The sequence below is a fragment of the Rhinolophus sinicus genome, chromosome 15, assembly GCF_057876585.1.
Source record: "Rhinolophus sinicus isolate RSI-liver-muscle chromosome 15, RSI-T2T, whole genome shotgun sequence".
NCBI classification, from domain to species: domain Eukaryota; kingdom Metazoa; phylum Chordata; class Mammalia; order Chiroptera; family Rhinolophidae; genus Rhinolophus; species Rhinolophus sinicus.
The window spans coordinates 103,456,477-103,478,171 of record NC_142515.1 but is presented as its reverse complement, the minus strand read 5'-3'; the positions used below and the strand labels follow the sequence as shown (position 1 = coordinate 103,478,171).

Sequence of the window (21,695 nt, the reverse complement as noted above, 5' to 3'; positions counted from 1 at the left end):
CAGCATTAGTATTTTTAAGTAGTGGGAATTCTAGCTGCCACTGCTATTCAGGCGGGTTCTAGGAGTTAGGGAATTCCCAATCATGACAACAAGACTAAAAGCAAAGAGATGTGCTTTTCCTGGCACTTCGAGATAAAAGCGTACATCTAAACTCCCATAGGTGAACTATCCAACGGTGACTAGATATCACAACATAAATTATCATCATATTTATACTTTAAATATATTATGTAATGAATAGGCTTTTGTGCCTGGAGAGTGCACTTCATGCATATTTTTCTATGGGAAAACATTTGGGGAGTTGATGAGGTCAAGTTAAATTGTTCTTCGCAATACAAGACTGCCACCTAGTGGTTAAAGCAGACAACTGCACTCACAATTGACTACCTGTCAAATGGGAAGGAAGTGGGGAGGTGGTGATGGAGGAAAATAGGATTTATCACACAGTTCTCAACCATGTTTCCTAACATTATGTTCATAATGACCATGGAATGCCAAGTTAACGCCCCATGAAATGAAGAGATGGTGCGGAATAATACAAGGGTCAACCTGGGAGCAAGATTTCTCTTACTGGAGCCTCAATACAGAGCATAATTCTCTAAATTGACACACTTTAGGAGCTATTCAACACCAACATTGCGCCCTGAAAAACAAGAAAATGTAAAAAAAAGCTGAGCAATAAATTTAAACTATTTTCTGACCTAGCCACATAAAGTCCTTTCTCTTTTAAGTAGCAAGTTGACTTCCACTTTCAGCTTCGCCGAAGGACTGGTACCTACTCTAGAAGAGAATCTGGGGCCCTGCCTCAGAGCTAATGGATCTGAATCTCTCCTTAACAAGATCTCCAGGCAATTAACTACAAATGATGAAACTTGAGCACTGCGTTAGATCAAGCCAGTCAGGCCATCCGTAATTTCCTGTTTTGTATGTAAAACAAGAAGTGATGCAGGTGAAGAGCTAAAAATGCTTTAAGAAGCCCCCTGTGAACACAGAGTTTGCAACAACAGATAAAGAAATGCTTAATTTTACCTTTTGTGAATTTCATATAATGAACACGGTTTTTGGAGATCTTGGATTTTTCTTCAAGGCTGAAAGATTTTTTTTCCTTGTTGTCTGAGGAGTCTTAAAAAAAACAAAAAGCATTACATTAAATTCTCTGTAATCCAGTCTCATTTATTCTCTTATAGTGACATGGTGTTATTTAAATAAAATCTTTAGAAGCGCCATCATTTATTATTGAACTCTAATCAAATTATAAGAAATATTCTTCTTAAACTGTGTACTACAAATCAAGCAAGGCTATATTCTTCAGAAATTTATAAAATCTTCGAGGAAGAGAAATGAAAACTTGTGTTTACACAAAAATCTACATACAAATGTTCAGAAAAGCCTATTCGTAATATTAAAATACTGAAAATAACCCAAATTTTTCAGTGGGTGAATGGATGAGCAAATTCTGCTACATCCTTATTCTGGAATATTATTCTGCAAGAAGGAGCAGTGAGCAACTGATACACAACATCCTGGGTGGATCTCAAGGGCATTCTGCTTAGTGAAAAAGGTAAAGCTAAATACTATATGATCCCATTTATATAACATTCTTGAAATGAAAACACTACAGAGATGGAGAACTAATTAATGGTTTCCAGGGCAACGGGATGAAAGTGGGGTGTTAGAGGTTAGAGGGGTGGAAGGTGGGTGTGAATACAAAGAGGCAGCACGAGGCAGCTCTTTTGTGGTGATGAAACAATCCTGTACCTTGATTGTGGCAGTAGCTGTATGAATCTACGTTTTGTACACACGTGATAAAACTGCATAGAACTACACACACAAAAGAATGAAGCTAAAAAAATGGTGAAAACTGGATAAGGTTTGTTGGTCTAGTTAACAGTCAACACTAGTGTCAATTTCCTGTTTTTGCTATTACACTACAGCTATATTAGATGTCACCATTGGGTGAATGGTACTTCGGACTCTTTGTAGTAGTATTTTTGCAACTTCCTATGAGTTTGCAATTACTTCAAAATAAAAAGTTCTTTTACAAAGTGAATAAAAATGGTAAGACAGGTTAAGTGTGAAGGGGCAGCACTGGCAACGAGCCACTGCCTCGAACACCAGATTTTACTGGAGGCTCACCTTTAAGGGTAAAAACAACAACAAAAAGAAATCATTGAGGAATAAATTCATGGGGTTATTTCTTTGACAAAACAGGAAAATGTGAGCCAGAAAGGAGTCCCTTGGCTGAAATATCAGAGCAAGTAGATCTGGGATTAGAGTCAATTATAGGATAATAACGAGCTGCCTATATGTATTCCTTTATCTATTCATCAAGTTCAGGGAGCAGAGTACCACAGAAACAGAATGGCACAGGTAGAAGAGACTGAATGTTCCTATAGTTATGTCGAAAGGAAATATAAGTGTAAGGTTAGAGAAAGGGGTAAAAACGGAAAATTTTGCCTTAACATTGGAGCAAGACAAGCACATGTCCATCAAACAACATGTTAGTTAACTGTAATCCCTTCTAGGAATTGGTAATTTCACAAGCAAAGTGTGAATTATATAGCAAGGCTCTAATGACATAAAGACAGACATTTCAAGCTTTTAGGCAATGCCTGCCATGAGTTAATTATATCAATTTTGATGGTCCAAATACCAATCACCTAGCAGATTACCAGCTTAAAGAAGCTATTATCAACTGAAGGCTGATTAAATACTAGGTCCTGGATTAAGAGCTTTCTGCACATTTTTGTATTCCATTTTACAGCCATTTGATCAGGTAGCTGGTCTGATTATTAAACTTACTTCACAGAAGGGCGCTGAAGCACAGAGGGGTTACATAAGGCACACCTAGGAGGTGGCTTTGATGCACTGAAACCAGTGAGAGTGCATATTCTTAACCACTACACTGTGTCCCTGTTAGGGGAGCTGCTCTCCCACTTTAGAGCACGTGAGCATCACCTGGGGAGCTTCTCCAGCTTCTGAGTACACAGACTTCCCAAAGCATACCCAAGCGGGGACAGTCCTTAGGGGGCCAGTTTCTGTCTCTTGTCCGTATGCACTCTTCCCTAAAACTGCTCTGATTCGGAGTGGACACGTCGATCTGATTCTCCTTCCCCGCTTCTCCCACGTGTCCTCCTTCTACTTTACAAAAGAAAGGAACCACTCTCTTCTTGCCAGGGACAAACAGGGACGCGCCAAAGCACTAGTGTTAGGGAAGCATCCTTTAATCAAAGCAGCAAAAGCAGCCTCCTTCCCATGCCAATCTGTCTCATGAAGAGATGCACTTCCAAAAAGATTTGGATAATAATTATTTATCAAAATGTATATGTTTCCTGGTTTTGTTCATTGTAATCTACTAATTATACTGAGAACTTAATCCAAAGGAAAAATATTTACACTTAAATATTATATGTGTTTGTTTTGTGACAGAGAAATAGGATAAGGTGGTGAATTTTTAAAAGTTTAAGCCAAAAAAAAATATTAACATAAAATACTATAGGGTAGACACAATGGAAATATTATTTCAGAGGAAACGGAACTATGAAACATAATACTTCTGACGATTAAAGAAGGACTTGTCCATTTCTAAATAGATAACAATGGGTATCAAATTGCTCTGGTATTTATCATCCACTGGCTACATTTGACTTTATTTTAAAATGTCATTATTTCCCAATAGGCCAGAAGCTACCGTACTTTGCAACTATTTAAAGCTATGGTTAAAAAACATTATAGATGTCAATAGACAAACGTGAGACAGGGCACAGTTTTCAAATTCCCTTAGAAGAAATGTGAGCAGAAAACTGTGAAGATCCCTGTACTAAGCCCCACCTTTGCGGATGACAGGTTTTCAGTATCCCAGCTTACTTCCCAAAATATTTAAAATCACGAAGACAAAGTATCTCATGGAAATAACAAACATTTCCTAAAACCGTAAGTCCACCAAAAAGCTAAGCTGAGTCTGGCAAAGAGTATAACTCATTGAGACAGGATAATTTTTAAAAATAAAATGTTAAAGACTATACTGATTTTTGTGTACCACAAGGAGATATGGGCTATTTCTAGAATCTTTGTAAGAATCTATGAAGAGGACAATATGGAATCTCTGCTTCATTAAAAGGAAAAGTATGCGAATTTGGTAAGCAATCTTAAGGAAGTAAAAATATTATTATAGCAAAAAAATGTTACTGGGTTATTGTGTCATTTGATCTTCAGTTTTAATACGATAATTCAGCTTTAATATGACCAAAAATTCACTCGGGTGAATATACTGTATTTACCAAAGATGACATGGCAGAAAAATAATCTGTTAGCTCTCCAGGTCCATTCCTTGGACAGGCTTTCCCTTAAAGGAATTTTCTAAAGGCTTTTCAGTACTGGGACTGGAGTTAGCAAGGTCTGGTTCAAACATGACTGAGCTCTCGATAGGAAGCAGAGCTGCTTACTGCATCTTCCCTAACACAGGGCCACTGGCACCCTCTAGTGGTCTTGAGGTGGAACTTACTCTATAGATTAGTAACTCCTACTGTCAATGATTAAGATACTTCCATGTCTTATGCAGAAAAGAATCAGCTTGCACAAATGAACCTGTGGCCAGGGCTGCACAAATGAACATGGGCAAGGCAGTACTGCTTGGAACCTGCCATGTACTTACTACCTTTCTGACAAATAATAGAGTTCTCTGAGGCACTGGAAACATTTCACTGACTGCACTTCAGTAAAATGTCAGGAAGGCCCAACTACAGCCCAGGCTGGAAACAACCCAAACGTCCGTCACCAGGTGAATGGATACACAATATGTGGCATACTCATACAATGGAATACTACTCAAGAATGAAATGAATTACTGACAAATGCAACAACATAGACAAACTCAGAAGCAAGCTGAGAAAAAGAAGCCAGACGGTACAGAAAATACACATCTAATCGACAGGGACAGATCAATGGTTGTCTGGGGCCAGAAAACAGAGTGGTGAGTTGCAGGGAGAGGAGTAAAGGGCTGACTGGAAGGTCATCCAAGAGAATTCTCTGGAGTGATGAAAACTTCTTTATCATGGTTATTATGGTTACAAAGGTGTATACACATTTGTCAAAACTCAAGGAACTATACCCTCAAAAATGGGTATATTGTATTGTATATAAATCACACCTCGATAAAGTTTACTTTAAAAAAAGATTCCAAAAAAAAAAAAAAAGATTCCAGGCAGAATCCTGCCTCCAGTAATGGTGACTGGCAAATTTCAACCACCTCTTTTGCCTAGAAAACCAAAATATTGGGGGTGGGAGTGGGGGATTATTGCTGAAAGATATTGCTATGGAGCAAACAAAGCAGTAAAGAATTGCAGACTCACAGTTAGGGATAAGGAAATCCAGAGGAGGTGAGTCTGGCATTTGGGGCTTTTTACCCCATTGATTGTCTGTCAACTCTAGAAGAGGCAGCTGAGAGGTTGAGAAACTAAGCAGAACACATGAGACTCAAGGAATGTTAAATTTTTAAAAAAGAGAGAATAGAAGGACTAAAATCAATTTGCATGGAAAATTTGAGGTTTGCAGCAAAGCAGAGCAGAAGCATCAGGAAGTAACAGTAAATGAGGTAAATGGGGGTCAAGAAAAAGGTTTTAAAATTAGTTTTGAAGCAATTTTTTTGAGTAGGACATAATGCACACTGTACAAAATTCTAAAGGTACAAACAGACCATAGTAAAAGCTAAGTTTTCCCCACATCCTGTTCCCCAGTCATTAACTCCCTTCCCTAGAGGCAATCATTGCCATCAATTTCTTAAGTATTTTTGTGTGTAGATAGTCTATGTATATAAAATACATACAATAGATACTCTAGAGATATTTTATTAGTCTCAGCACCAGGTAGTTCCACTGTCGAGGGCTGTCCTGTGCCCTGTAGGATATCAAGCAGCATCCCTGAGCTCTACACTCTATATGCCAGGGGCAGCCCCACACCCAGTTGTGACAACCAAAAATGTCTCCAGATGTTGCCAAAATCACCCCTAGTTGTGAACCTCTGGTGTATATACACAAGCACACACACATTTCCTATTTTTTTCCTACAAATGCACACCATTCGCACTATTTTTCACCTTCTTTTTTTTTACTTTAAAATATTAGAGACCATTCATCAGTCGTACATAGATTTCAAATTTTATTTGTATCTTGCTGTCATTACATATAGATACGTATAATGATCATTATGTTAAGAACATTATTCCATTTTTTTATTTGGGGATTTCATTAATGACACCTAGGTATCTAACCAAAATCCAGCCACCTAAAAGTATCTCTCTTACTAGGCGGCAGTACATCCTAATTAGTAAAGGTAATCAGGGGAAATACTCTATTTTAGAGTTCTAGCTCTGCAAATAACAATAATGACAAACATTACAGCAGTACCTCATACTTCTTAAGTACTTACTGTGTGTTACGCAGTGTTCAAGGTACTTTAGCTGCATAAATATATTTAATTCTCACAACCTTCTGAGGATGGTGCTATTATTATCTCCATTTCACCACAAGAGGAAACCAAGGCACAGAGACTTTCAGTAATTCACTCAAGGTCACACACGTGGAAGAGTCAGAATCAGGATGCAGACCCAGGCGGTCTGGTTCTGGTTCTGGTGTTCTTCTCTGCACCACTACACTCTGTTACTCGTCAGTCAAAACGTACAAGCCTTACACGGTCACATCTATATTGCTACTGGTTTCAACTGTGATCTGGAATCTAAAGATGTTTCTGTTTAGTCAGGAAGGGCTAATATCCCTGCATTTTACTACTGCATGTAGCCTGCATTTCCTAATACCAGTCCAGTCAACAATTTCACAAAACACTTTCCTTATGTTTTTCTTTAGCTAACATTGAGATGACCATCTTTTGTAATAGGATCACATATAGAATGGCTAGGATAGTTCTAAGAGTTATCCCATGGATAAGGAAAACTGTCCAAGTAGAGATATCAATAAGAAGTCCAATCCAATTAGGGAAGATACAGAGCACCTTTCCCCTCATGCTTTTGGGCTCACTCCCATACGCGGTATTGCAACAAATCTTCCCACAGACAGATTTGTGCTGTAATTTTACCAGCATATCCTGCTGGCATCCTCCCAAGCAGGGATTATGCATGTCTCATACATCCGTACATTCTCAAGTCTAACATTGTATTCAGCATGCAGCTCTATAAATGTTTGCTGAACTCAAATCTAATTTTTAATTTCATTCCACAAAGTTCTTTCTCTTTGAATTTAACATCTTTTGACTGTTCACTACATGCCAAACACTGTGCAAAAGGACAAGAAATTCCTTATAAAAATGTTTGCAGAATGCAACTCCACTACAAAAAAACCTGATTCAAAAATGGGCAAACGACTTGAAAAGACATTTCTCCAAAGAAGTTATACAAATGGCCAACAAGTATGAAAAGTGCTCAACATGACTAATTTCTAAGGAAATACAAATCAAAAGCATCAAAATGTATCACTTCAAACCCAGTAAGATGGCAACTATCAAAAAACAAAAATAACAAGTCTTGGTGAAGATGTGGAAAAATTGGAACCCTAGTGCACTGTTGGTAGGAATGCAAAATAGTACAGCCACTATGGAAAATGGTATGGCAGATCCTCAAAAACTTAAAAATAGATCCATCAAATGCTCCAGTAATCCTACTTCTAGGTATATACCAAAAAGAACTGACACCATGGACTTGAAGAGACATTTACACACCCACAATCATAGCATTATTCACAATAGCTAAGAGCTGCAACCCAAGTGTCCGTCGATGAATGAATGGATAAAAAAATATGGGATACACATAAATGGAACATTATTCAGCCTTAAAAGAAAGGAAATGGTACAATGTTAGATGCTACAACATGGATGAACCTTGAGGACATGAAGTGAAATAATCCAGATACAAAAGGATAAATACTGTATAATTCCACTTACAGGAGATACCTAGAGTAGTCAAATGCATAGAGACAGAAACTAGAATGGAGGTTGCCAGGGGTTGAGCGAAGGGAAGAAAGAGAAGTTAGGTAGAGTTTCAGTTTGAGATGATGGAAAGAGTCCTGTGGATGGATGGAGGTGATGGCTGCACAACAATGTGAATACACTTAATGCCACTGAACTGTACACTTAAAAATGGTTAAGACAGTAAATATTATGTTATGTGTATTTTACCACAATTTAAAAAAAATGTTTGTAGAACAGCTAATAGTGTCGATTTCTTCAATGACTATCCAGCAGAATTAACTGAAGTTACATCCTTGCCTTCCAAATAGCCATGTGACAAAAAAAAGTCCCTTCAACTCTAAAATCATAATAAAGACCCACAAGTGTGAGTACACCATCCATGCCCTTACCCCAAACAGTACTACCTTTCTGTTAATTCAATATGGAAAGATCAATGTTCAACTGTTTCATTTCTAGTTCCTACAGCTTGGGAATACAATTTCTAGTACTGAGCCCCTTGCAACAAATTTTACTATAACCGGAGCAATCTGAATTTCTTATATACATTAAAAATAAAACAAATTTCACTAGGTAGAATCAACACACACAAAAAGGCTTTTCTATTAAGCCTTTGCTGGGTTATGGTCCCACTTGGTATTTCTTGCTTTGTATTTTTAAAACATGTTCTATTTGGAAAAAGTAGTCTGTCTTTAAAAATGGAAAACTATTTTAGGGTTTACTTCACACCCACACACATGCATATGCTGGGTTATACATCTTTGGCATGATTGATAATATATCTGAAATAAAAATTTTTCTATTTTCTTTATTTAATAAAACTGTTACCTTACCTACCAGAAAAAAACACACACACATAAAACAAAACAAAACATGTTCTAGTGACACTCATGGATCCCTGGAAAGATCACTTTACTTTCTGAGGTTGTAAAGTGCATGGATTTACCTTGTCATTCTCTAACTCTTAACAGGAAAAAAGTGTTTGGTTATGACTTAAGGTTCATATAATGAAAGCACCATTAAAATATAAACAGAAATGACTATTTGTAATAGCTTCAATCAATTAACTTTTAGATATATGACGCTTATAATAAAACAAGTTGGTAAAAATATTTTTAAGATTATGTCCTCCATAAATTTAATGGAAAAAAAAAAAAATTTAATGGCTAACAAAGCAAAGGTTTCCCTACCTGTTGTTTCCTGCCCATGGCAAGAGTTCAGTTCAGCCAGAAGCTGGTTAAAATCATCCTGATGAGCAATCCAGTTGTCCTGAAAAACACCAAAAGAATCGGTTAGAGGCAAGTCTGTAGTTTACCTATATTGGTTGAGATAAGATATATTTTGGAGTCAAGGAAGTCTGGTGGTTAATGTGAAATTTTAAATGTTCCATCAAAATATTTTATAAATTTGAATGTAGAAGATACAATCTAAATTTGAAATGTAATTTATTTATATTAGCATTAAAAATGGTCTTCCTGGAAGCTTAAGGCCTGATTTCAAATGTGCACAATTTATCAATAATCAATTACAGTCAAATAATCAACAGGCAACCTGCATGCTAAATATTGAAATAAAACAAAATATTATTTTTTTCTCACTAATGGAGAATTATGCAAGTCAAAGGAAAAAGGCAGTGATGGACTTGTGGGCTGGCTCTCTTCTTTGTTCATTTATGCTTCGGACATCTTGCCCAATTCTATCTGCTGGCATCGAACCCAACTTTACAAAATCTCACTGGGGGAGGGAGGAAGTTCCCTGAGTCAATCAGCACCCATTTGTAAGGTGGTAAGCTGCTAAGTTCATTACACCAAATAGAACCTGGCTTTAAGAGAGAATGAACATCTCCAAAACAATCTAAACCAGTGGGAAGCAAGGTATCGATGTAGGAATTTGTCTCATACACACTTTTTTTTAAGACTGCTTAAGGTTAGTAGGTTTACTGGGCAATACTTTTCCTAAAAAATTAAGTACATCTGTATAATCTGTATATCTATCTCTCAACAACTAACTTCAAAACCAACCTTATGTAAACTCTTTCTTTAGTGGTTTAAAATTTTAGCTGTTGGTCCAGCAAATTTTAGCTGGTCTAGTCTACTACTCAGTGCTATTAAACTAATCAAAGTACAGTTAACCCTTGAGCAACATGAGTTTGGAATGAACAGGTCCCCTCACATGTGTTGTTTCTTTTTTTTTTTTAATAAATACTGTAAATATATTTTCTCTTCCTTAAGATTTCCTAACAACATTTTCTTTTCTCTAGTTTACTTTGTTGTAAGGATATAGTATATAACACATATAACATACAAACTATGTGTTAATCTATTTATGTTATTGGTAAGGCTTCTGGTGAACAGCAGGCCATTAGTAGTTAAGTTTCGGGGGAGTCAAAAGTTATACGTGGATTTTTGACTACATGGGGTCAGTGTTTCAATCCCCATGTTGTTCAAGGGTTAGCTGTAATTCAGTTTACCTAAAGTAATTTAAATTTTCTACCAGATTCTGTTAGCTATAGAAATGTAAGAACAAAGCTTTCAGCTTAGACACTTTCTAAAGCAAATAATACTGAAATGAAAAGCAGGATAGGCCATTAATTTTAATTACAGTGTCATATTTTCAAAGTGTCAGGGTTTAAGAGGAAGCTTGAAGAAACTCGACTGCCGTATACCGAAAGTCAGAAATAGAAAATTGGACAGGAAAAGAACACCACTTTCTTGTGAAAATAAACTTTGTTTTTTCCGAAACTAAATATCACCAACTTTTAACAATATAAACTAATATTACACAGGTAAAGATGACAATTCCTCTGACCTGAAATGAGTATTTCTATAAAAAGAATACTTTTGACAAAGTTTAGCGATAAAACTAGTTTGGATCTCTTTGCTATAAGTGAAGAATGCCAGAAGGACAATAAGGCAAGGTGAGGGCGCAACACTTGATGAGGAGTTATGGGCTCTTAGCCAAAACACGGAGGATACACACGTGAATGGGTAAAAACTGATCAATCAATTTGATTGAATTAAAATTTATAAATTTACCAAGAAAGTCAATTATGCAAGGAAACCCCCCAGCAGGCACACTGTTGCTCACTTCATTATTGATCGTAGCTCCGAGTCCCAGGTGGTTATTTTTAACTTGAACTTTTATATGATCTGTGGCTCCTTGCTCTTGAGCCCCTAAACCCTGTGGAGATAAAACATAGAGTTAGCTTTTTGATCAGGTATAAAGAGTGATTATCTCTCTCGTCCTGCATCAACCATTCAACTAATTATTAAACATCTAGGAGCAAGGCACTATCCATGCCCTCAAAGAGGACAATCTAATGAATTCTCACAGACATGTCTGTAACACCAAGGACGCACTTATAATAATGAACAGTTATTCTTCAACCTGAGACCTAATTGAAGGCCCATGTAAACACTACGGAGAATATGCCTTTTTCTGATGTTCTGCCACAAAACCACTAGAAGCCCACTGGAGGTATTACGAATCTTCTATGGTTCTCTCCATTAAATAATTTTATAAAACAACACTGAGAAAGGGGAGAGGGAGACTCCAAGTGCCCTGCATAAATTAACACTCATTTGTAAGGTGTCCCAGAGAGCTCAGTGTACTGGAGAACCTAACAGGAACGCAGGGTGGCTTCGGCAGAGTGAATGAAGAGGAAATGAGATGATACGAAGGGGCTAGACCTCACAGGACCTTGGAAATAAATGATGGTAGAAATTTGGATTTCTGGTTTTTTAAAACAATGAGAAACAACTAAACTTTTAAACAAGGGAATAACATGATCTAATTTCTGTATTTTAAAAGCTAGTTCTGGCTGTTGCATGGCAAATGGCCCAAAGGAGGAAAAGAAGGACGATGAGGAAGCAGCCGAGAGGCTGTTGAGGGCAAGCAATGGCAGGGCTTGGACAGGACGTGCTCCGATTAGAGAATAATGACTCGGGACACAGGAAGTGAGGGAAATGCGGGAACCCAGCAGGACTCCCATTTCTGGCTTGAGGAAGTAGGTAGACAGGGTACCACTTGCAAAAAATGGGGGAAACTTGCGAAGAAAAAGATGTAGGAGATTCGGAGTTATACAATAAAAATGATAAACTCTAGATGCCTCCTCAAATGGAAATGCCAAGCAGGCTGACAAATGTACACATTTGGAGCTCAAAGGATATACACGAACTAGATACAGAAAAGTGACAGGATTAGGTAACTCTCAGAATTCAGCTAATCCAAAGCATGGTATGGAATGAATGAGTTCATCTAAGCGGAGTACAGAAAAGGGCCTGGGGCTGAACCCCAGGAGCTCCAAAGCTCAAAAGCCTAGAAGAGGAAGAGCCAGCAACAAATTTAGGAGTGAAGGAGGGAGGGCAGTACTGTGGAAGCCACGACAGAAGTCCCTGAAGAAGGAAGTAGTCCATTCTGTCCAACGCTGCTAAGGGAGCAAGCAATGTGAGAACCAAAAAAGGGTCCACTGGACTTGGTAACAGGAAGTATTTGACAAGAAGTATTTAAGTGTAGCGATGTCAGTAGAATTCCTCTTTGAGTCAGCAATAAGTGGAATATGAGGAAAAGGAGAAAATGTATCATAAAATATTCCTCTTAACAATATAAAACTCTGATGGTTAAGTATGATTCCAAGTGCAACAAATTAAAAGGCACTGGCTATGAAAGTGTTAATCACGCAGTTTAAATGATAAAAAGAGCTGACATGTATGTTTAATTCTAACTTTACCATCACAAGGTCACCGTAATTTACTTAATTTCTCCAAAATCACTTATTGATCCAAAACATAAATTTCTCCCAGTCTCCTAAGAAAGATGCATTCTCCTAATTTGTAATTTCTTTGCATGGCTCCAATTTCTTTTGCTGTTATCCAAAATACCTTTCCTTTAGACCACCCCATCTTCTCCAGCATCCTCTGGCCAAACTTGGAATCATCATTACTCCATGCGGTGTTCCTTGGATCCACAGCCCACTTCTGCTTCCGTCGACCTGTAAATGACAGAGCATCTCATTGGCAACTTATCTTTCAAATATGAAAAATACCACACAAATACAAACATACCTAACACATACACACATACTTGCATAAAATATGACATACATTATGTTTCAATAGATACAGATAGTAGATTCAGCATCAGACTGGATCATTTACCCCAGTTTCCCCAATAACTATATATTCTCAACATACAAATTGACCTCATAAGACAAACATGAAGATATTTCCTCCAAACGTGACCAATCAAAACGCATAGCTATCCCATCAGTTGGGTCCTCCATATTCAGCTAAAGGCAGCAACCTATTAAAGGACACCAGCATCATCATCACCATTGTAGTGGCAGCAGCAGCAGCTGTTATAGTTTTGTTGCCATATATTATGGGCCAAATGCTACCCACACATTAGATTCAATTTTCAGAGTAACCCAATGACGGTAGATATTCTTATCTTCATTTTTCAGATGAGAAAATCTGAGGCTTAGGGACAGAAATGTGCCTAATGTCCCCAGAAACCAGAGTCTCTTAAACAAACAAGGTCCTACTGACATCAAAGCTATATTCTTTGTCCACAATATCCAACAGTCATTATAAACCTGGAGAGTCAACTGTACTATCTATACACATGATCTACAGATATTAATGACACCATTCCTTCTCACTGAAATGCCCTAAAGTCATATGACTTTAAACTTCTGTAAACTTCTAGAATAAATTACCTACTTATTTTTTTGGCATTTAATTAACATTTTTCTGTATTATATCTATTTATATCCATCTCTTATGTTTCCTATTAGACCATAATCTCCTTATGGCTCACAATGTGTCTTATCCTTTCTTATGTTTCATTGCAAGAAATGAAAAACACTTTATCCATAGTAGGTACTCAGTAAGTATGTAAATGAATGTACAAATGAATGAGAAAGAAAGAAGGAAAGAAGGAAGGAAGGAAGGAAGGAAGGAAGGAAGGGAGAGAGGGAGGAAGAGGAGGCAAGAAGAGGGGAAAGAAAGAAAGGAACATAACTGAATTAAGGCACTGCTCTGATTCTCTTCAAAGTTAAGTACTTTTTTTTAATGCAGGTAAATAAGCATTAGGAACTCAAAGTTATCCTTATAGTTTTAAGGAAAATTATGGCTGAGATATAGAACCTCAAAAATCCACAGAAAAAGAACGCAAAAGTAAATTGTGGCCAAGTGAGAAATGTGGGAGTCAAGTGCCATCACCACTCACCTACTGCACCGATGGCAGCCAGTATGTCACTACCAGCATCAACTTCATGCCTTTTCAGTCTCGTAACATAATTTAAAAAAACATCACAACCTCCCGTCAAAGAGGCTCAAGTTACTGTATGTGAAATCAATAAAGAAACCTGTAACTATACACAACCTAGCAAAAGTAACCCTTTTACACGCATGCAGGCAGAAAAAGGCTACTTATAAAGCAAAGCAAGTTGGGCTCAAATGTAGTGTTTTCTAGGACAACAGTGACCCAAAAGTGCTAGTGGTGACTAAGTTATCACTTTCCTTCTCTTAGTAAATACTCAGCATAATGTTGCCTCTGCTAATGAACAAATCCCAGTGTCCTCTCTGCAAGGCCGCTTACTGGCATGTGTCAGAGTGCACGTCTCTGAGCAGCGGTGCGTGCCAGGGCTCTGACTGGGGCTTGTATGAAACAAAATTTTTTGAGACTGACTGAGCTGACCCCCTGCCCTAAGAACTGCATATAGTAGTTTATGTCACATATGTATACGCAGCAGACAAGAGTGCTGACATGAGAGATTGGATGGGTAGGCAAGGTCAGTTTCTCTTCCCCAAGGAAATGGCAGGTATCCTCACCAATGGGGTAGGGCAGTGTTTCCCACATGAGGATGTGAAAGGCGAGGAGGGGCTTCCCATTAAATTCAAAAACAGTAACACTGGGCCAAAACAAAATTTCATAGTGTTCCGTACTACAAACTTTCCCAGACTTTTAATATGCAAATATGTAGAACCTTTTAGAGGAGAGGCAGAGCAGACATGTTTCCCTTATTTGGCCAGAACCCTACTTCCCTGAAACACGTTCTGGCTCTAGTGTTGTAGAAGTTTCCAGGTTTGGGAAATCCTAGCAAGGAAAAGATTGTCTCTGGTCTGTTCAGATTGGATCTACTTTTACATGGGCCATGTTATTCTTATTCCACAGTCTGTTTTGTGCCCAGATGTCAGCTTTGCTAACACCAATATGGAGAAAAAAGCTAACACAGCAGGCCTCACTCATAGCTTCCCTTCAAAAGGTTTCCTTGCAAGGCTGGCCCTTGGCTGGGAACTTGGGTTTCAGGATTTCTACCATTCTCAGAAATAACTGTTCCTACAAACAATATGGCTTATGCTGAATACCTGCTTTCCTTCCAGGAGTCTGGAATGTTAGTACATGCCAGGCAGAGGCTGCCTATGTGACCAGCCCCCAGTAAAAATCCCTGGGCACTAAGTCTCTAACAAGCTTCCCTGGTAGGCAACATTTCACACGTGCTGCCACAAATTGCACCAAGGGAATTAAGTGTGTCATGTGTGCCTCTCCCGAGAGATGACTCTGGAGCTTGTGCCTGTTTCCCCTGCACTTCGCCCCATGTGTCTTTTCCTGAAAAGGATGCTGATTTTGCTCTGCATCCTTTAGCCATAATAAATCTTAGCCATTATGATTACAACTATATGATGAGTCCTGTGTCCTGAGTCCTAGCAAACCACTGAACCTGGGGATGGTCTTGGGGATCCAAACACTATATAGAACAGCATCGTGAAGGACAGCACTGGGCCTCAGGGTACAGTGCCCAGAACCCACAGAAACACTATCTGGGGTGACGTGTTTAATGGTCCTCTGGTGGGGACTTCTCCTATTTGGAGAGCTAAATGTAAAAGGTCTGTCAGGATGCTTTTGGGGTAACTCGAATAAACAACCTTCATAGGACAGCTACAAGGGACTTCACCTTTCAATCACCCCATGCCTAATACCACATGGCTTATGCGAGGATTCAGCTTCCTCTGAAAGGTATGTTGAGCTTCAAGAACCAAGGACAAAAGTTTTGTGTTGTTTTATTTCCCAAAGACACTTTCAGACGTTCAAGAAGACAAAATATATCACCCATGCATGCTTATTAACACATTGTTCAAGACATATTCAAAACTAAGAAACTACAGTATATTATTTTAATGCAATGAGCATTAAAATCCACTAACTAGTGCTGTGATTTTTTATTATAAAATGTAATGATTCCAAGGATCAAAAATTGGTCTTGAAAAAAGTCTGCAAAAAGTAATACCTTGATATAAAAATCTGGATCTAAAACTCCAAATTATATAGACTGGGAAGTGAGAATGATAAATGAAATTCTTGTTTCACAGAGCAGGAGGTTTGTGTAAGCTGGTTTTCTTATCTATAACATTTGATAATTAGAGAAACACAAGATAACGAGTGTTTTTGAGACACACAAAGAAAATTAGCATAAGATGTAAAAAACAGGGTGAAGATAAAAGAAAACAAAATATAGTCCACTTCCAGAAGTGAAGATGTTCACTAATGTTAAGTAGAAAAAAAGAAGTAGGATACAAAACTGTACCTACAGAATGATCCTGATTTAATCACTATCAGTGAAAATAATTGCTGGGTGGTGAGATTATGGGACTAGAATTTTTCTATGCTTCCATATTCTCATCTCTAAAATAAGAACACCAGCCCTAAATATCTAACCACAAGCTATGCCACAGACATTAATTTAGCAAATTTTTAAAAAAGACAACGCATCACGTATTATCATGACAACGATTTGAAAATTTGTAGTTCTGGTGGGGAGAGTAGAACTGAAAATATTCCCTTGAAATCATGCAATTTGAATTACTGAGGTCTACACATAGGCTTTGCACCTATATACCACTTCCTACTTCAAACTATTTTTACATTGACCATCTCGTTGATTTTTTTAAGCCAACCTAGTGATGAAGATAACAAAAGAAGCTTTTAATACCACCACAGAAACTGATCATGGAAAGGGATATAAAAAAATAGCAGAGCCAGGGCTAATGTTCCCCAGTGCATGCTGAATTAAGCACACATCAAAGAATATTAAAACCAGGAGAGATCTCAGCGATCTAGGCTCTAAGATCACCATCTAAAACGTATTCCTTTCTATGAGTCCCTATTTAAAACAGTAGAAAACTGCTGGCCCTAACAAAAACATAAAGACGTAGAGATAACCAGACCAATTTTATCTCAACTTCAATGACTTGGGGTGAATTATTTTCCTCTGAACCTCAATTTTTGCCCCTCTAAGATTGGAACGGAGCCCTGCCCATTTCGTTTTGTGCTCACATTCCTTCATGCTCTCAGATAAGAGGATGTGGACAGCATTTACTTCACAAAATCCCTGTGTAGCTGCTGTTCGTCTGTTAAGTAAGCTGCTGTCTGTTCCAAGTTCATTACACATTTCCCAAGTTATCGGCGTCCCTTCAACACCAAGGCACGACTGCCCTCTGGTGGCAGGCAACCTCACTACAGGTACCACTCAGAAGTTGAACAGCCGATCCAGAAAGGGAATTAAGGAATTTTATTTAGTTCACAAAGCGATGATAAATGACAAAGGCAAACTGAGGCAGACACTGTGTCATGGAAGAGTGCTAATTCCAACAAAGTCAAAACCGCCACAGTCTTACTTAGAATCACTTCTTAGCCCTGCACACCTAAAAATGCTAATTTCCTGGGTTTGATGTTACTAATCCCTTTGCTTTTCTGGGTTCAAAACATCTTAAATACATCTTTTTCTGGGATCAGTACATCTTCGAGAATGGGATTTCACTGCCTAAGGAGATTCTGCCGGCCTAACCTCCTCTTTGTAAACCGGAGGAAGCTGAGGCCCGGGGCAGTGAAAAGTCGGGTTCCCAGGACGCGGGCGTCCTGACTCTCATTCAAACCCAGCGCGCGCGTGCCCAGCTCTGAACGTGACACCTGCAGACTCTTTCACTAGCAGGACGGTAGCTAACTCTGGGGGAAGGCTGGGGTGGCAGATCTCCGCGGCACGCAGCAGGCTTCCCAGGGGCCAGCCCGCCGCATCCTCCACCCGACTGCGCGCCGGTGACCCGCACCCCAGCCACAGGGTCTGGCCCGCGCGTCACCCGGAACTTTCACCCGCGCGGCATGATCGGGTCCCCGCGCCCAACACTCACGCTCAGCCAGCATCGACATGTCGCAGAGCTTGAGATGCCGCGGACCTCCGGGTGTGAGCAACTGAGGCTACCCAATGCCCGCTCGCGCTTCAATTGGAACCACCAGACTCTCACGCCAGGTGGATTGCAGCGGGGAGGGCGCGCGCTGATTACGTCATTGAGGCGCGACCGGCCTTTAGTACTACGCACGGCGAGTGGGCGGGGCGCGGGCAGTCTGGGGGCGGGGCGGGGCGGGGAGGCGAGAGAGCGTGGACGCCAGGTGAGGAGAGGTCAGTCGTCATCCGATCTAAAGCACGTGGACAAAGGAGTGGAAACCTTCGTTTGAGCAAATTCCTGTACTGAATGACTGAATATACGTAAAGCCATTTTAAGAGTGTCTGCGGCGGAGCAAGCGCTCTCATCATGCATTACTAAATGCCGAGCATTGTTCCTTGTGGAAATAAGACATGAACTCTGCCCTCAAGTAGCTCACAGTCTGATAAGGAAAAGAAATGTAAACCACAGGCCTTGGGGTCATTAGCGTTATTAAAACGGTGTGGAGATGGAGTTTAAGAAACTTGCCTTGGATGGTGCCTCATCACTTCTTAATGTCCCACCTCTGCTCGCTGAGATGGGGGAGGGAGAAGGAAGAGGGAGAAAGACGATCCCGAGTTACGCAGATAATTAAATCTGGGGAAAATGTTGTCTCTTTAAATAACACGATACTTTCAACAAGACAAAGTTGTTTTTCTTCCCCTCCATTACAACGTGCACTCTGGAACTTTGCCTTTGTCACATTCATCTCTATGTCTATATCCGCACGGAGCAAAATAATTTTAATATAGATATTTGTGAATTTTAGCTAAAGTACTTCTGTCCCCAGGGGAGTTCTAATGCGATTCTGGCAATGAGAATGACAGACAATGAGGACACGTTTTTGGACAGGTGACTCTCCAGTGAACTTCAGATTAAGGTATAGACAGAAGCCTTTCCCCTCGTAGATGGAACATAAAGAGAGCAGCCAGGTGCCAAGAGAAGCTATGTGAAGGACTAGATTCCTGTTCTACATGAACTTGGCCTTTAACTAGGAGACTAGAAGAACAAGGTTAACTTCTCTGGTTTCATAAAAATCAGAAAAAGAAACACAAAAGAATAGTTGCTGCTGTTGGTGAATACCTGAGGAGGGTGAGGAGATGCAAAATCAGTGGGATTTTCACATCCAAGGCAGGGAGCAGGTAAGTTGTGACATGGGGAACAGGATTAAAGTAGGGAGTTAGACTTGCACAAAATTAGGAAGGCAGGATCATCTTAGTCTTAGGATCATTAGCTGATTTGTTTGATTAGACCAGAGAAAATGGAAGATGGTTATATAGAGTGGACAATAGTGAATTGATCAGGAAGTAAGCATTTTTTCAAGCACCACTAATGTTGGTATATGGTTTCAGGAAGATAATTTTGTCTCTAGGATGGTCACAAAGATCAAGGCAGACGTTCACAACACTGTTGCAGTGGTCCAGGTGATGGATGGTCAGAACTCAATTAAGACAGTGAATACCACAGTGAATGGCAAGGAATGGCTGTGCCTTGTGATTCAGTGAGCTGTCTTTCCTGGAAATGTTCAATAAGAGGTCACAAAGAAATGTTGTAGAAGGGACTCTGTATTTGGGTGCATGTACGATAGACTAACGGTTTCCAAGATTTGCCCCAACTCTAGAATTCTTCGTGTCTATGAAATATCTATGAGAATCAGCTACTGAAAAAAAAAAAAAAGAAAGCCATTGTTAAGTTTGGGATTTTTAAAAAAAGTTACAGAATCTTATGTATATTTTAGAATTGACAGCTGGGAGTGGATATTGCACTTTTTAAAAGAAGGTGATTCATTATAAGACATTCAGTCTTATTCTTCAGTCTCTTGGCAGACCCTCTTAGGGCAGTGCTTCTCAACCTTTGATGTGATTGTAAGTCACCTGAGGATCTTGTTAAAATGCAGTTTCTGGTTCAGCATGTCTGGGATGGGGCCAGGGATTCTGCATTTTTAACAAGCTTCCAAGGACATGGATGCTAATGCTCCACAGACCTTACTTTGTGTAACAGGCAAACAACCAAAGGTACGCGTGAAACCAGGATTAAATTATACTCTTTTTTTATTCCTGTTCAAGAAAAGTGTTTTAGGAAGAACACCTTTAGGTGATGGTAACAAATTCTTTAAAATACTTCAAAGAACTGAACCTAGATGGTACTTGGATAAGTCATCTGAGCTAGTCCCCTGCCTTCAGGCAAGTAAAGGCCAATAGCAGGGACACATAATCGCTACTTCTTTTTGATAGCTCTGGTGAATCTCAATCTCAATCTCTCTCTCTCTCTCTCTCTCTCTCTCTCTCTCTCTCTCTCTCTCTCGCACGCACACACACACACACACACTATTATAAAAGCTAGTTGCACATTATGTGCAATCACAAAAAGGAATCCTCATGCTCGCTTCGGCAGCACATACACTAAAATTGGAACGATACAGAGAAGATTAGCATGGCCCCTGCACAAGGATGACATGCAAATTCGTGAAACGTTCCATATTTTTTAAACATCTAAGTATTCCTTTGTTTTGTGCACCTGAAACTAATAAAAAAAGAATATTCTCACCAAAGTCTAAAAAAAAAGGAATCATCACATATTGCATTATATATTTATATTAATTTCAGATATATCACTCAAATTTTATCTATAAAAAAATGGAGCTGAATCTTTCCAGTTAAACTTAGCTCATTCCTAAGAGGCACCAGTCTGATACAATGCAAAAAAAAAAAAAAAAGGCTGTCAGAAAATATAACAAAGCCTAAATTACCAACTTGGAGTGTGAACTTGGGCAATTCATTTCATCTATTTTGAGAATAGTGTTCCAATCTATGAAAAAAGGATGATCTCTGAGATTATCTCCAGGTCTGAAAGAATTTCAGGGAATTACTTTAATCAGAAAAGCACGAGTCAGTAATACGAGCCGTAAAAGCAATATACCTAATAGCATTATAGTTAAGAGCTTGGATCCTGAAGCCAGACTTCCTGGGTTCAAATCTTAGCTTTGTCACTCACTAGCTTTGTTAACCTGCTGTGTATCTTGGGCACATTACTTCATATCTCTATGCTACTGTTCTTCATTTGTAAAATACAAATAATAGTGCCTACTCTATAAATTTGTTAAGAGGAATAAAGAAATGATATAAGTTAAGTGCTTAGAATGGCGTCTGGCATGTAGAAAACACTAATATAGCATTCAATAAAGCACTATTATAATTTTAAAGGAAATAGAGGTTAGGATGATTATTTCAACCAATATTTGTTTCAGGCATTGTACTAGATGCTAGAGTTACAAAGGTGAACAAAAATGATCATGACCCCTACCCTCAATGGGTTTGCAGAGAAGATGGACATGAATCAAATTACACACATAAATGTAAAATTAAAACTGTGATAAACGATGGATAGATACATAAAGCTAGGACAGAATATAAGGCATTTAGTTTATTTAGAGAGAGGTGTGTAAAGTATGTTTTCAAAGTT

The 21,695-nt window shown here is 38.9% G+C and overlaps 1 protein-coding gene and 1 non-coding gene across 2 annotated transcripts in view; one reads left to right on the top strand and one right to left on the bottom strand.

The window, feature by feature from the left end:
- The window catches only part of PINX1 (PIN2 (TERF1) interacting telomerase inhibitor 1), a 76,366-nt gene extending 58,053 nt beyond the window's left edge, over positions 1-18,313 (bottom strand). The window contains exons 1-5 of the mRNA XM_019733109.3: positions 18,162-18,313; positions 12,855-12,964; positions 11,062-11,154; positions 9,165-9,243; positions 1,030-1,122 (exon numbers count right to left, since the gene is read on the bottom strand). Of these exons, the coding sequence (XP_019588668.1) occupies positions 1,030-1,122; positions 9,165-9,243; positions 11,062-11,154; positions 12,855-12,964; positions 18,162-18,180 (394 nt within the window). The 5' untranslated portion in view covers positions 18,181-18,313. The remainder of the gene's footprint in view (positions 1-1,029; positions 1,123-9,164; positions 9,244-11,061; positions 11,155-12,854; positions 12,965-18,161) is intronic.
- A 2,298-nt stretch (positions 18,314-20,611) lies between these two features.
- LOC141573010 (U6 spliceosomal RNA) lies at positions 20,612-20,718 on the top strand. The gene has a single exon (XR_012498594.2). It is a non-coding gene; the product is annotated as a U6 spliceosomal RNA (small nuclear RNA).
- The last annotated feature ends 977 nt before the right edge of the window (positions 20,719-21,695 follow it).